Source organism: Podarcis tiliguerta (assembly GCF_965153285.1).
Source record: "Podarcis tiliguerta genome assembly, chromosome: 10".
Taxonomy (NCBI): Eukaryota; Metazoa; Chordata; class Lepidosauria; order Squamata; family Lacertidae; genus Podarcis; species Podarcis tiliguerta.
This window is the reverse complement of record NC_139543.1, coordinates 28,612,757-28,629,835: the sequence shown is the minus strand read 5'-3', so window position 1 is coordinate 28,629,835 and position 17,079 is coordinate 28,612,757. Positions and strand designations below refer to the sequence as shown.

General features: G+C 43.4%; 1 protein-coding gene across 4 annotated transcripts in view; it reads right to left on the bottom strand.

Annotated features, from left to right (window-relative positions):
• The window catches only part of USP15 (ubiquitin specific peptidase 15), a 52,052-nt gene extending 42,017 nt beyond the window's left edge, over positions 1-10,035 (bottom strand). For 2 of the 4 annotated variants that reach the window (XM_083399495.1, XM_083399497.1), the window contains exons 1-3: positions 9,602-9,943; positions 891-1,018; positions 211-341 (exon numbers count right to left, since the gene is read on the bottom strand). In XM_083399495.1, the coding sequence (XP_083255621.1) occupies positions 211-341; positions 891-1,018; positions 9,602-9,900 (558 nt within the window). In that variant the 5' untranslated portion in view covers positions 9,901-9,943. Of the gene's footprint in view, positions 1-210; positions 342-890; positions 1,019-9,601 lie in introns of all 4 variants that reach the window. The other 2 variants (XM_083399498.1, XM_083399496.1) reach the window with 2 other exon arrangements.
• Positions 10,036-17,079: the final 7,044 nt, after the last annotated feature.

The window sequence follows — 17,079 nt, the reverse complement described above, 5'->3', positions numbered from 1 at the left end:
GCTTAAAAAAAATGAATGTATCATTAACACTGAGTAAGAAATGAAGCCATTAATACTGATTAATGCCAGGACTCAATACTAGTTAACTTGCAAAAACCATGACGTGATATGGACATATTCAAATTACTCCTATGCATTTAACTGGTAGCACTGTAAGCGGAGCATTTCAAGTGCAAGTATAGATATTTCAGTATTCAATGCAAGAAGTACCTTGCGTGCAATTGGTTCCTGGCCATCCATAAGAGTATACCAGCTAACCAGCTTGTTCCAGCCTTCAGTTGGTAAAAGAATGTAGTCCAGCTCATCAATGAGATGTTCCTTGAGAGACTGACAGTCCCCATCTATGAGGAAATGTTTACATATTTAGGGATGACAATATTTAGATGTCACAGTTGCTGTTTCTAAATTGTTCTTATTAAAAGATTTTCTTGGGTAACGAAAGTATTTAACACACTCTCTGATACAAAGGGATTGAAGATCACAAGTGATCAAGTTTGAGACAACTGAAATGTATTTATAAACTAACAACATATTCCCTAATGGAATAAAGGGTGATTGTCAATATCAAACAAGAGAAATCTCCTCAGGCAATATAGTTTCCCCTCCTCTACTCTTCTATGGTCTTCCCTAGCAGATTTGGGGAGCACATGAGGGGTTGTGGGGAGAAGGGGAAATCTGTGTCACAAACAATATTGATTCCACTAGTGGACAGACATTGTTGGATATCATCCAATCTGAACTATTTGAAAATGTTAATTTGTAAGAAGAAATTCCCAGATATTCTGGAACCTAAGAATGACAGGGTGAGATAACTGCAATAATATACAATATTTATAATTCATAGATACATCAGGTTCTTGATTTCTTTTTTAATACTCAACAGTAATTACCTTTGAGAAGTCCAGAATTGTCAATAGGACCAGGATAAACATTCTGATCTCCCATCTGATATTTGTCCCAGCTGTCAAATCCAACATACTTTTTCCACTGTTTGAACCAGCGGCTATCCACTAAATACCTTAAAAAGGAGGAAAATATACATATGAAGGATCAAAGTCTTAACCAATGATGCAATTGAATGGCTTTTTATTGTATTTTTATTTTGAGCAGTACTTTGGAGAATTTTCCAAAATACAGACACAACACACCTGCAGAGCTGCTTCCAGCATGAAGATTAAGACTGCTTTGACTAAATATGTATTATTACAAGAAAGAATGCAACCAAACATTCAGAAACTGCATTTACACAAATCTACTGAGACATACATCTTAAGAGACTATTAACTGAGTTTCTTTCCAACAAGTAATCTGATGAGTCTTATTAAAAAACACCTTCACATTAATGTTCCTTACCATAATTAAATTTATTATCAGTAAATGCCAGAATATTAAAATAAACATGAAATCAAACCAGAAGAAATGATTTTCCACTTTCATCCCTAACTTTTAAAATATGCCTGTCTATAGCAGATAACTGGGGCTTGTTCTTAACAGTGTTAATAACAGATGCCTGCTTAGCAATCTCGTTTTAAACACCCTCTACATCATATCAGAAAGCACAGATGAACAGTATTGCATAATACAGGCTTCCTTAACCTTGGCCCTCCAGATGTTTTGAGACTACAATTCCTATCATCCCTGACCACTGGTCCTGCTAGCTAGGGATCCTGGGAGTTGTAGGCCAAAAACATCTGGAGGGCCGAGGTTGAGGAAGCCTGGCATAATACCTCCTCTAAGTAATCAACACCATATTTTTAATTGTAGTTCATGAGCACCCACTGTGGACAACCATCAGACAAATAATTCCCAAGAGAACAGAACTATGCAATCAAAGTGAAGACCAAAAAATTGTAGTAAGAAAAGGACTGTAGACTGCATGCAAATATGCATAGGATTGCACTATAAATTGTATTTTATAAAGAGTGCCAGCCTTTATAGAATACATTGTATACTCAACATTCCTCTGGACGGAAGAGAGACTCTACCCATTCTCATGAAGTGTAACAAATACTTAATCTCATCAGATCACAAACATGTGAGCATAAATGATTCAGATACAGCCAAAGCTTTGGTTGAAATAGTCAAAGAAACATTTTCATCCTAGACTTCAAGCTGCTAACTAAACAATTTAACCCGTTATAAAAACCTATTGACTATATTCCTTCACGTCAGGCTGTTTTGAAACACAACACAGTTCAGTTCATTTTGTTCTGTGAAACTCATCGTTTACATTTCAGATGCTTATTTTTAAAAATAATTAAACCAGCCTGATCAAAAGGCAGCATTAAGTAGTGCTTATTCCTTTGTCCTTGGGAAAAATTGCTTTATGAAGTTGGGGAGGGGGGAGCTGTTCATCAAACTTATCTGTAATCGCTGGGATATTATTCTAGCACAGGAGTGGATTCTAACTGCTGTGTGTTCCAGTACATATTGATAGCAACAATCAACAACCAAATTTGTGTGATAAGGAAAAAGAAAGCATAGACCATTTATTTCTCTACTTCACATCTGTGCTTGAACATGATTCAGAAAGTACACATTACTTTAATATCAGTTGACTATACCTCAAATTCATTGTAAGGATACTGAAATGACTTCTGTACTTTTTGCCGTTGTGAATGTGCATTCTCTATGGCTTTCATAAGCCTTTCAGTGAAGACAGAAGGGGCAACTGTTTGAAATTTTTAACTATTATAGCTGGGTTCGTAGACAAAAAAGCAGAGAAACTGACCAGCATATTCTCTCTGCCAATATGTTTACATTTACAGCATACCCCATCTCATGGTCATGGGGTAGATAATAACCATTAAGCTGCCTTAGGTGGAGTCAGACCAGTAGTCCATCTAACGCCCAATACCATCAATTCTGACTGGCAATGGCTTTGCAAGGTCACTGGCATGGGTTTCCCCTATCACCTGTGGCCTGACTATTTAAATGCAAATGTACAGGATTAAACTTCTGCATGCATCTTTCTAATCAAGCAACAATACGTTCTAATGGTGTTCTATTAAGTATAGATCCCCTTGCTTTTATACACTCTTCAAATTTCAGGAGAACCTTAAAAAACAACACGCAGAGGACAAAACCTACTTATGACACTGAAAATGAAATTACAGCGAGCATCTTGGGTAAATTAAATAAAAGAAAATCCAGTAAGAGCTAAGTAAGTTTTAAGAAGCTATTAAATGCCTTTCAACTAGCTAACAGGAAAAATAAAACCAAACACATGAAAGTCACACTCAGTCACCTGGGTGCTTTATCATGTGAAATGGCAGGGTAAAAATCTTGGTAACAGCTACCTACATCCCTGAACTACTGGAATTAATTTCTGAATGCATATTTGGCTGAGGATTCTTTACACGTTGACCAGTGTTATCACTCTAAGCACACACACACACAAAACAACCCCTGGAGTGAATCTACCTTTTGTCCTTTGTTTTAAAAATTAGGGATTAATTTTGTGCTTTGGGAAATGGGCTCCAAGAACGAACCACTTAAGGACTCTACCATAAGAAATCAATGGTCCACCCTGGCTCAGTATTCTGTACAATGACTGGCAGCTGTTGTCCAGCCCTATTAGGATTCATCGGCTGAAGTTGCCAGGGACTGAGCTATGGACCATGAATGCCCAGCTGCTATGACACACAGCAACAGATACAAAGATTGTATCCTGTGTAAATACTCTATGTGTTAATATCTGTAGCATGCAGTTTGAACTAAAAATACGAAATGAATGGATTTTTATCTTCTTCCCATTATAAATCATATCTAAGTAATTTTTGCAGAAATTCTTCTGGTTTTCTTGTCTTCTGCACCTGATGTTTGGTGCATAGTCCTATACACTTAAAGAATGTTTCCAAACAAAGCAACTGCCATAATCTTCTGCTATTCTAGGAAACACTGTGTGAACATCAAAGATGATATAGGAGACTACTTATGCACAGCCTTGAAGATCGTGCCTAGAGGTGTGATTGGCTAGTAGCAAACACATCTGGATCAGAAGCAAACATAATTATTACACACTAAACTAGTGTCCAGGGACATGGGTGGCGCTGTGGTCTAAACCACTGAGCCTAGGGCTTGCCGATCAGAAGGTTGGCGTTTCGAATCCCCGTGACGGGGTGAACTCCCGTTGCTTGGTCCCAGCTCCTGCCAACCTAGCAGTTCGAAAGCATGTCAAAGTGCAAGTAGATAAATAGGTACCACTCCGGCGGGAAGGTAAACAGTGTTTCTGTGCGCTGCTCTGGTTTCGCCAGAAGCGGCTTAGTCATGCTGTACGTCGGCTCCCTCGGCCAGTAAAGCGAGATGAGCGCCGCAACCCCAGAGTCGTTCGCGACTGGACTTAACTGTCAGGGGTCCTTTACCTTTTTAAACTAGTGTTCAACTAGTGGGAGGGTACAGTGCTTACAAGTTCAAAAAACTATCTCTCTCCCTCCATGTTCCTGAACTTAAATGCTAATGTTTCAAAAGGCAGGCGGAAGGACTTTCATTACATATTCACTGCCACAGCTCATAACTGGAAGGCTGGAGCTCAGCCTAGATAACTGGGCCTACTGCACCTTGGCTCGCCCCCCCCCCCCCCCGTAGCAGCCAGGGCAGCAGTGGGGGTGGGGGTGGGGAGCAGGACACTCTCCACATTCTAACTAGGTTTGTAATCCAAGACACCACAACACAAGCAAGGACCAGGAACAGCCAGTAGAATCAGATCCACTTTGTCTTTCTCCTTTACTCTTCCTTAACCATACTAAGCATGGCACACTCACTCTCAAACCCTCCATATGCACAAACATGAATGCATATATAATTAATCGCAGCAAGCTAATAGATGAATAGAGATCATGCTCCTGTCAATGGGCATTTCCCAAACATTATGGTATATTGGGTGAACAAGCCCCATCACTACAATTAAGCTCTTTGTAAATATAACCCTGCCACGATGATGAAAACAACATAAAGGTACTTGCAGGATTCTTACATTAACCGAAGCATGTTACTATTAACTAGGTCCATTGTTATGAAGCTCATTGCAGTCTTAGATCTATCTATCTATCTATCAGATGTAATGTGGCAGGTTTAGAGTTTTCAAAAATATTTGAGAAAATATCTTTAGTAGATAGGAAGGTGCCTTATACTGAATCAGACCATTGGTCCATGGAGCTCATAAATGTCTATACCTGGGGTCATCAATGGGGTCACCTTGAAGGTGTAGAGTGCTACCCTGCTGTCCACAAAGCCTCCAAACTCCCCCCTCCCACATTCCTCACAGCTGCTTTGGTTATGAGGTAGAAATGGTGATCATCTCCCCTCCCACTTCGAAAGTACCATAGTACCAAAGAAGAAAATCAGAAATCAACACACTTTACCACTTCTTTTAGCCAGTGTTCGAAACTACCATTGTTCTAGGCGCACTTTTCACTAGCGCAAACAGTTTCTGAGCTCTGGGTGAAGTACTGTGCCTATGATTTCAGATTAAAACTGCAGAGTAGAAGGAAAGGAGGACCTTTTCCTGCCTCCCACTTCCAGCTACTCTCTGAAGACTGGAGAAGAGACCCTCTCAAGAATATTAGGGGGTGGGCAGGGGAAGGACTAGACCATGTGAAAAATGAACATAATATTTTAGCTGCAGTTCATTCGTATTCGTTATATAAAAAAAGGACGCCTAGACATTCCATTGTTGCGCCCATAACCTGGGTTTAAGGTGCCATTTAGCTCCTAGCTTTCATATCTCAGTTTCTAAAACTGCTTTCAGCTCTATGTACTTTTCAAGGCTCAGCTCAGCACCTGAGCTGATCATCCTAGCCTTAAAAAGCACATACAGATCAACACCTGAGCAGCTGGACAGAAAAGGAGCAATGTGAGAGAATGGGAGGGAGATAGTGGTGAGCACTGTTGCTCACTGAGCACTCTCAAAATTCCAAATATGTTCATGGGACCAAAAAGGTTGGCAATCTCCTTGCCTATGCAGACCGGCAGGAGCTGTCCATAGTTTCGGACAGGTGACTTTCCCCTGGAGATGCTTGGGACTAGACCTGGGAACTGATGAATGCAAAGCATGTGCACTATCTCTGAACTATAGTTCTTCTCTGTGACTAAGTATGTTGCCATACAAATGTTTGAAAAATGGAATCAGATGTTGAAATATTCATGTTTAGAATAGGGAAAACCATGTGTATAGCTTCTCAAATTACAGCAAACCTCTGAAGTTCAATTCATCTTAAAACAACACAAACATTACTCATTACTACACTTGCTTACAACTTTCATCATCAACTCTCTGAGTTTAAGACTATACCTTCTCATAATACTCCAGTATATAATATATCCTAATAATTTAGTGTGAGATTTTATCTAGTAGTACAGCCTTAAGCATGTTTATTCTGAAGTAAATCCCATTGAGTTCAATGGGACCAGAATTCTACAAATATAGTTGTTAGGTTGCTTGTGGCAGCCATCAATTCATTATGAAGAAGACAACTAGTGTACCCCACCATAGAAGCTTTTAGTAAGCCATCAGCAATACAATGAAGCAGAGAGTGAGTCTTTCAAAATGGTGCCAGGCCATCAGGTTCAGTTGTATGGAGCGGCAGAAAGAAGTTGGTACAAAGACTCATATCACCCACCATTCTTCTTCAGGGAGTGGGTATCAAAGGAATTCCTGTGCAGCAGGATAGAAGAAAGGTGAGTCTCACTTCCTATAGCATGATCGTCTACCTATGCCTAGTTAAAATATGTGAATCCCTAAACAGGACTTACTACCTGTCTTAATTTCATGCCGTCATACTTATGGGGCCAGTTTCAGTAGCTAATTAGGGCTGCTGCTATACTATATGCACACCTAGAAAAAAAAACCCAAATGAAGAGAGTGGGACATATTTCTGAGTAAGCGTGCACAAATTTGTGTTAAACAATGAAAGGCAGATGAGAACTAGTGTAGTGCAGGAAGTTCAAGCCCTTCTCTCAGCCATAGAGTTCTCTGGTGGCCTTGAACCTCTTGTTATCACTCAGTCTACAGTCTACACTATCTTTCAGGGTTGCTGAGAGGATAAAATGGGGTGTCTGTGTATGGTGCACTGAGCTCTTGAGGGAAAAAAGGGGGAGGCAGATGTGACAATGGACAACCTTAATCACCTAGTTATAGGGTAGTTCATAATTTGTAAAGAATATACTGCACCTTCATCTCTAGTCTCAACTTCAAAGAACTCTTCAAAATGATATAGTATGGTTGGGACAGAAATGTGTAACTAAGGTCTCACAGAATTTAATAAGTTTTACTTCTGAGTAAACATGTTTAGAATTGTACTGTAAAATTTATTCAGTGACCTGAAAATGCTTTACATATACTCCGTCAGCAATTCTCACATCAGCTCTTTAAGGTAGGCCAACACAGTTGTGATTTTGCAGGATGATTACTGAGAGAGTAGCAGCTTGTGGCTGAGATGAGATAATGTAATTCAAGTCAAGTTCAGACATCATGCTTCCACTCCAACTAACTATGCTTCCCCAGCTTGGGAAGATACTTTCTGGTTTATTAAATCAGATTACTGTGATTTGGAAACCATAATTTAATGCTGCCTATAACCCTGGCTTGCAAATCACAATAAACCTGTGTTGTGTGTAGGCAGGACTTAAAGAACAATTTCCAGCTCAGACATAATGGGAAACTGATTTGGCAAGCCAGGAAGCAGAGTGAATAAAGAGGAAGAGGGAGCAGGGGGAATGCTCAAGCTTGTTGCCAGTTCCCAGCAGTAACACTAGATTTGACCTGGCCCTTAACATGCAGGAAACTTCAGACTTCAGGGTGCAATGACAGACATAGAAAACAAATGAGAAACAGGTTAAGTGTTGTAACTGCTACACACCTGCATTTGACAAGACTCAAGCCCACTTGCTTCTTCTATGGTAACATAAATTATAGTTGAATAAACCCAATGAATTGGTATAATTAACCCTGCAATCCTAAAACCTATCGGTAGGGAGTAATAAAGCAACCCTAACCCCAATCACTGGAAGGGGTTATGATGTGATAGTGGTGTCACTCCACGCGGTTCCATAACCATGGAAGTTGCTGCTGTACTCTGTGAAATAACAGGAGCAAGGGAGTAGTGGCAGAGTTGGGCTGGACAGAGGCCCACTGGATTCCAGTTACTGATCATAGGCCTGTTTGCTGTAATAGCAAGGAGCTGGCACAGTAAAACCAACATTTTCGCTTACATACATACACCTCCCCCCCTTGCGCTTTGGCAAGCAAGAGAAGCTCCACTGCACCGTTCAGCCCTGGCATTTCTGACTAGCAGTTAGGATTGCTCTCTAAACCCCATTTAAGACCGTGGTACTTATTTCTGAGTAACCATGCATCGGACTGCACTTTAACAAGTTTCAAACAACTTATGAAAAATCGGGCTGGCTGACACATTTGACAGCCTCCATGCAGTCACCCTTGTGCTTGTTGCCTAAATAGGATTCACAAGGTGCAGGTGTTTGTATGAACTGTCACTGCGTGATACATGTTACTGCCATGACACAACAGCCCATTTATGAAATCTTCACATATCCAGGCCACAATCCCACTGGCAGTTTTGCATGCTCCAAGATAACACAATGGCTGCTGGATACACAAAGTTATCCTCAATCTCCAAAATCCAAGAATTTCCCCATGGCCCAGGATTAACTTCTCTTTTAATAGAGGGGCGGGGGGGGGGGCATGTGTGCATAATTGATCTGTTTAGTCACATCTTACTCCACAAATACCATTCTTCAAGATTCAGCACAATTCAGCCAGGAGGTGGCAAGATCCATTTCCCAGGTATTTCAGCTAGCACTGCACCAGAAGAAAAAACATAAAACAATGATACGGTTTGCAGATAAATACAATCTACAGGGAGGGTGGAGAGGAAAAGAAAGGAGTGTTGTGGAAGAAACCAGGCGAGGTGAAACCCTAAAGGAAATCCAGAAGTGACAAGCAACAGTCAGCCAGAAAAGACAAGGCCTTGCAATATATAAGCTTTCTGGGGGAAAGCCTATGCTGTGGATGAGAAACCTTAACCCAGGAAACATTCACACTCGATCACTGGTTGCCTTCAATACACAGAAAAAATAGGGTGTGTGTGTGTGGTTTTTGTGTGTGTGGTAGTTTTCCGGCCGATTGAAACAATAGGAGAAAACACCTGGGAGTAGAAGTGCCTGCAATTGAAAGCCGGCTGGACCGGCTCGCCTCTTCCTCTCGCAGGTGAGAGAGGGAAGCAGCACCTTGGCACAAACCTTGCCTCTCCGGAACCTGTCATGGGAAAGATGCGCGGAGGGGCGGGGGGCGGGTGGACGGCTGTGAGCGCCTGGCCCCGTCTTGGCGCCACCTGCGAGGCAAGGTGAGCCCCTTCCTCGATGGGGATGCCGCTCCCAGCGCATTTTGGGGGGTGGTGATGGTGGTGGGGGGCGCGGAGAGGAAGGGCGGCGGGCTGCTGCCGCCTCCCCCACCCCCCCAAGAAAAAGAGGTGGGCGAGGCAGGCAGGATCCGCCCGCACCTGTCACTCAGAAGGGCCCCTCACCAGCCTCTCCCCCCCCCCTCCTCGGCCTCCCCCTCCCCCATCCCTTCCCTGCCCCTCACCAGGTGTCGCCCTTGCGGAGCGCCGTCTTGAGCAGCGCCGCGATGTCCGAGCGCTGGGTCTCCAGGTCCGCCGCGCCTCCCTCCGCCATGTCTCCCAGCCCCGCGGCGCCGGCGGCGGCAGCAGCTGCGAAAGTGACGGCGGCGGGAGAGGCGGCGGCAGCGGCGGCGGTGACAGGAGCGGCGGCGGCGGAGGCAGCGGCGGCGGCGGCAGGAGCGGGCCGCGCTGCATGCTGGGAGTGACGCCGCGCGGCGACCGGGGAAACGCCCTCCACGACCCCCTCCCACTTCGGCAACCCCATCGGCAGAAGCAGCGCGGGGGGGGGGGGAGAGAGGAGAGAAAGGGACGCAGGGAAAGAGCGGGGGAAGGTTGCGAAGAGGGAAAGGACGGCGCCTCTGGGACGCGAGCGCCACCGGGCGGGCGGGAGGCCTGCGGCAGTGGAGGGCATGCGAAGAGGAGCAGGGCTGTGTGGGATGAGGGGGTAAGAGTCTTCGCCAATCGGGCGGCTCGGACTACAACTCCCATCAGCCCCAAGCCTCCGGGCTGATGGGAGTTGTAGTCTGGAGAAACCTGTCGGGCGAGGGGTCGGGAAAAAAGGCTGGCCTAAAGCTGCTGATGGATGTGATGCTGCCGAGGCCGCTGCGGTGGGATCTTTAGCGTAATATGCGGGGTATTCCTGCAGCCCCCGCCAGCAGCAGGAGGCATATAGAATCACAGGATTGTAGAATGGGAAGGGACCCCTAAGGGTCATCTAGTCCAACCCCGTTGGAATGCAGGAATCTGAGTGTTGCCTGCAGAATCGGGCGCTGTTCATTCTTAATTTTAAGCGGATAATAATGATAACTTAAGGTGGCTTCATATGGTGATATCTGCGTGGCATGTGCATTTTAATAAAACGTAGCCGTGGTGGGGTTGGGAGTGGTAGTGGTGGTGGTAAGTAAATTAAATTAGAGGTGGTTAGGGAAGTTCATATCGACGAACTTGACGTCAAATGGGATGAGTAATGACTTTAAATGGCTTTAATTGAACCCATTTTCAAGGTGTTTGCTTTAAGCTGTTAGTTTCTGTAAGCCTCCAATAAAATCTCTAACATTAAAAATATAACTGAGTGCCATTGCCCATTACTATGTGAGAAGTTACCCATTCATCTGTCCTTTAACGACACTTAATAGTAGGCATTTATTTTATTTTCATGTATACCTGCTGTTTTCAAGCTTATATACAGGCACACATACATATTCAGGGCTTCTAGGGAAAAGGACAGTTGGATTTCAGTACAACCCTACAGATAAGCAATTCATATTGTTTTCATTGGGGCTTGCTCCCAGATAAGTGTGGCTTGAAACACTTTTATTTGTAACACTTTTATTTGTATACCCTCTACTCAAAAGTGGTTCGCAAAAGTGTAAATGCATAAAACTCGACCCACAGTACTTCTATATAAAATAGTGTTCAAAATAATTTCATAATAGCTTGGTTTTTAAAAACTACAACAACAGGAAAATAAAAAACCCATAAGTATTTAATAACACCTTCTGAGATGGCACCAACAGCAGGGAAGGACTATTCCTCAGTCCAGGTGCACAGGAATGCAAAGGAGCAGCTTCTAGCCTAGATGATAAATTGCAAAAGCTCCCTCCTCCCACATGGTGCATATGAGGCCAACCAAATGTTATCCAGAATCATTTGTAGGATGCCTAAACAGCATGTCCGAGCCATTTACACTTGTACAGTTGCAGCAGGCCAAATTCTAAGTGGGATGACTGCGTGTTTTGGAAGATACATTTACCGTACTATATACAGTTTCAGCCTGATTCTGTCCATGTTTACACAGAAGTAAGTACCACTGGGAGGTGGGTGGCGCTGTGGGTTAAACCACAGAACCTCTTGGGCTTGCCAATCGGAAGGTCGGCAGTTCGAATCCCCGCAATGGGGTGAGCTCCCCTTAGATAAATATGTACCGCTCCGGCGGGAAGGTAAACGGCATTTCCGTGTGCTGCTCTGGTTCGCCACAAGTGGCTTAGTCATGCTGGCCACATGACCCGGAAGCTGTACGCAGGCTCCCTTAGCCACTAAAGCGAGATGAGCGCCGCAACCCCAGAGTCGTCCGCAACTGGACCTAACTGTCAGAGATTTCTTTACCTTTAAGTCCCACTAGTCAATAGGACTTGTTCCTAAGTGCACATAAGATTACAATGTAAGAAGAGAACAGGCCTCTTAGAAATGCTAGAAATCTCTTCAGAAACTACTGCCCTTTCTTTTGCATCATCCAGCTGGACCAAATCTGTTTCCTTCTCCACCTTTTCTGGCTTCTTGAGATAGTTTGCTGTGTGCCAAGCAGTACCTCAAGGAGATGCAAGTTTCGTACCCAGCTTCCTGTGCCCGACACTTTCTTCCCTGCCCTATCCTGCTCTAAGCTTGGAGGATAATTGAAAACCGCAGGACTGGAATAACTGCAAGCGCAAACGACTAGCAATAATGTGGCCTGGCTTCAGCTAGGTATTTGAGTAATCATAGGCAAACCCCACTCCACTCAGTGGCGTAGCGTGGGGGGTGCAGGGGGGGCCGGCCGCACCGGCCGCAACATCTGGGGGTTAGGGGGCACAAATCCACGGGTTAGGGGGCGCAAATTACTTGCCTTGCCCCGGGTGCTGACAACCCACGCTACGCCACTGACTCCACTACTGATCAGTCACAGCTCTGTTTTCTCATTCTGTTGATAGCTGTTGGTACATAATCGTTTTGCATTAGTTGCACAATCTATTCTCCAGATACACCTAGTAAAATACAAACATATGAAATCAATAGCACACTTATATTCTGCTTTTCTTCCATCATGGAATTTAAGGCACAGCACATGAGATTCCCACAAGGTCTCTGTACAGATGCTGACCATAGTTGGAGCTGCTTAGGTTCAGCAAAGTGACCTGCATGATGTGACCAAGGTCCCATGCCCTGAGATACAAAGCACAAAATGTTTTGATTGGGAGTGCATTTTGCAGGCACTGAACCAGGGTCTGTGTTCCTTTGAGGGAAATGATGCATGGCGGAGTTTGCAGTTGAAATATGATTTATTTGCACATATTTGCATCAGAGATGGAAAACTCTGATCCTAAACCTCTGCTGCCTTGCGGGATACCTTCAGGTGAAGAAAGGGCTAAGGCGTAAACCCTACACAAATCCAGAGTGGAATCCCTAAGATGGTTGGCTAGTGTCTTCAACACCTCCTTCCTGTAATTCCTACAGCCAAGCTGGTGCCAAATGTATTGATCTGCTTCCCTTTGGTCCACATCAGCCAACCCAGGTTTAAGCCCCACTGAGATCAATGGAACTGCAGCAAAAGCAACGTAGGAGGCAGCAGTTACAAGTTACCGGTCTCTGCAGCCACAGCAGCTGCTGTGATTCTCCAGTGGTTTGACTTCCCCTCTGGAGACGCACTCCATCAAGCAGCCTTAGGAGATAAGGGCAGGAAAACATTTATGGATCAAATAACCCAGAAAATCATAACTGCAACTACAGGTAGCAGGGAGAACGGAAGGAGGGTATTAGGAGATGAAGGGTATATGCAGAACAACAAGACAGAGAATCCAAAGATGAGAAAAATCCTGGTCCCTCACACAGGAAAAATGTGTCCTTTTGAAATGCAGAGGTTGGGGAGCAGCTGTGAAGCCAAGAAGCATCTTGGAGAACCGGCTGAAGGCAGGCTGGGAGAGAGGGCATGGCAATAAAGTGTGATTTAAACCAGGGGTGAGGAATTTTTTTTTGCCAAATTTGCCAAGTGGGCAGGGCTTCTGACTTATCAATTATGTGATGCCACATCGCGTAATTGCCAGGTGGACAGCTTTGTTTATATCAGAAACTGTTAAGTTGTGGGTGAACATATCAGACGACACAGCGATTCTTCAAACAGCTCTTGTTTATTCACAGGCCAGAACAGAACTGAACTGAAGGGTTCAGCCAGCCTGCTTATATAGAGTTCCACTAGAACGCAACAGTAACCATTTTCTGTAACTATCCAATCACTGAACGTCACTTTCGATCCCTTATTTGCATATGTGGACCTGAACTATCTACAGTATCCCCCTGCTGGCCCAGGGTGAGAACTTCAGTACATAACAGAAACCACTAACGCTTTTTCTGTAAAAGGAAAATATCACTTAGCTTGGGAAAAGAAAGGAAATTTGGTTGCAGGTCATTGTAAGCCTTATGAAAAGCAAACACAAGAAAGGAGTGGAGTGGTTACATGGTCTTCCTTAGAAGCAAACAACTTCCTTTATTCTTCCACTCTTTTTCTGTAGTCTATAAAGAACGAGTGACTAACTGCATGGGCTATATCAGATAACAATTGGGTCTAATTAGTGTGAGTATTAAGATATTCTTCCTTAATAGATGCCGGACAAAAGCTATTATAGATGCTATATTCATAGACTGCACCATTAGAATAGAAAATATTGATTTTCATTTTTGCCGTATAGCAGAAGGGAATGGAAAAACTGATAACGTCAGAGCTATCCCCCTCTTTTAACTGTGTGTGATCTTATCTTCCCAAACACCAGTTGTAATTAAATTTTGTAGAATATGTTCATTCACGTTGCCTCTGAAACGTGAGGGAAAGGATGAATTCAGATATTCACTGAAATCAGCCCTGCTGGTTTGGATTGCTGTTTTCTTATGGAGGGGAGAGGTCTTTAGTGCTCTTCTGGGAAATTTGTGTGTTCAGGAGAGCTGTTTTTGATCAGAGTTCAACAAGTACTACAGTCTGTTACATCCGTACCTTAAAGTGATAAGTTAAATGTATGTAAAATGCTGCATTTGAATGCTTTGTATTTGGAATGTTGTAAAGAGAAGTTTGGGACGCAGGTGGCTCTGCGGGTTAAACCACAGAGCCTAGGACTTGCCGATCAGAAGGTCGGCAGTTCGAATCCCCGCAACGGGGTGAGCTCCCGTTGCTTGATCCCTGCTCCTGCCAACCTAGCAGTTCGAAAGCATGACAAAGTGAAAGTAGATAAATAGGTACCGTCCCGGCGGGAAGGTAATCGGCATTTCCGTGTGCTGCTCTGGTTCGCCAGAAGCAGCTTAGTTACGCTGGCCACATGACCCGGAAGCTGTACGCCGGCTCCCTTGGCCATTAAAGCGAGATAAGCACCGCAACCCCAGAGTCGGTCACGACTGGACTTAATGGTCAGGGGTCCCTTTACCTTTACCTTTAAAGAGAAGTTTACCATAAAAGAGGTTCCACTCTGGATGAAAACAGAAAGCTGGTGTTTTCTTTTCCATTTCAGTGAAATAAACTACTGAATTCAGTGAAGATATTATTCCTAAAATAAATGGGGTTAGGATTACAGCCTTAATGACTCAAACATGCTTAAAACTGAGTTGCAAATGTGCTATAGAAATGCTCAGTTTGAAAATCAAGTGGATTTTGACAGTTTCTGATTTTCAAATAGCATTTTTGCCTGTTAGGTAGACACACTAGTATATGGAATGAGGCTGTGTATATGTAACTTCAGAGAACACTGTCTTCGGAAGCCTGGTTCTCATAAATAGCACACGAGGAGCGAAATCTCTTTCTGGACTGCAGTGTCAGCTCTCATGGTTGAATGTCAGAGGCCAGGTCAAAGGATTCTGGCAGACTCCTTTCTCTTTCTCTCTCTTTGCTAACATTTCTAACTCTATGGATGAATTTGCTGCTTCCTTGCACGGAAGGCCATTTCAACCCAGTGACGCCCCAAGTTCAGTCTTGAAGTGGTAGCAGTCCAAAGACAGGTTTATCTCATTTGTAAGAAATAATATTTAGGTAATAGACTGGCATGCAAAACCAAACATTTTATGCTGTGAAAAATTGGCCTTTCAAAAAGCAGCCTCAATCACCATTGGGTCTTTTCCTTTTTCTCCAAGCTCTAGTGATGCACTCGTGTTGATTTATCTTTTATTTGTTGATGGTGGATTAACAGGGGAACCAGAAATGTTTCTGAAATATACTCAGAGTCGCAAAGTGATTTCATGCTCTTTATTCAGCTCATAGTGGTGAGGAGGAATGAATGAATCCCCTCAAAGTATCTGCTTTATATACATTATTTACACAATGGGCTGCACATGATTGGCTAATTCCGGAATTCTACTGTAAGCCAATCAGGTTGTGGATTCGCTTCTGTCTGAAGCATGATTGGGTAGTTCCTACAAACAATCATACTGCTGCATTGTTCTAGGACCAATCGGACTGCTGCATTCTGAATCCTATTGTTCTAGGACCAATCAGACTGCTGCCTTTTGGATCCTATTGTTCTAGGACCAATCAGACTGCTGCAGTTTGGATCCTATTCAACTCAGTACATAACAGTTTCTCAGTGTTTTCTGTTTTCTGATAGCATTTGTGAAACCCGGATTATTAACTATGCCAATAAGGAAAGCATTTTGATAACTAAAACCAGAGTAATTTTGAGATGAGTAGGATGATTAAGGTGGGACCTGCAATGTCGAACTGTGTTATTTTGTATGCAAGGCATAATGGGCACAACTCTAGGCTCTGTTCCATGGAGCCTAAACTGCTGTTTTATCTTTTGTTTTGATCAAAAATCCAGTTGGGCATAACAACAACAACAAATAATAATAATAATAATTTATTATTATTTATTATTTATACCCCACAACAACAACAACAACAAATAATTTATTATTTATACCCTGCCCATCTGGCTAGGTTTCCCCAGCCACTCTGGGTGGCTTCCAACCACATATTAAAAACACAATACAGCATCAAACATTAAAAACTTCCCTAAACAGGGCCGCCATCAGATGTCTTTTAAAATTAAGATAGTTGCTTATTTCCTTGACGTCTGATGGGAGGGCGTTCCACAGGGAGGGCACCACTGCTGAGAAGGCCCTCTGCCTGGTTTCCTTTAACTTCACTTCTTGCAGTGATGGAACCGCCAGAAGGCCCTCGATGCTGGACCTCAGTGTCCGGGCTGAACGATGAGGGTGGAGACGCTCCACTATCAGAACCCCTTCTATGTCTTCTCTCATCCTCTATAGTAAAATATGCCTTTAGCAGAATAAAATATGTAGGACTCCCGGCACAGGAAAAAAAAGAGAGAATCTTCCCATCTGCTTAGTTATATAATTCCTGTTTACTGATGATATGATGAAAGTCTTGCAGCAATATTCTTACATGACCTAAGGAAAGGCAAATGCCGCCATGCCAGTGGATAACCACTTGGGGGCAGCAACGGTCCAACTATTGTAAACTGCAGCTACAGATAAAGTTGGGCAGGGTTTTTTGTTGTTGTTTATTGTTTATCACTGTAACATGATAGGGATTGAACTGCAGGAGAGGTATAGGGCAATGTTCCTTGGTCAGCTTCTCACTTAGTGCGCATTCCGTATGGGATACATAACAAATTTACTGAGGTTTTGCCCAGGCAGATGGTCACCAGTTATGTTGTTATATGGAGAAGTGTTTGATTTACTGTGCAATATGTTT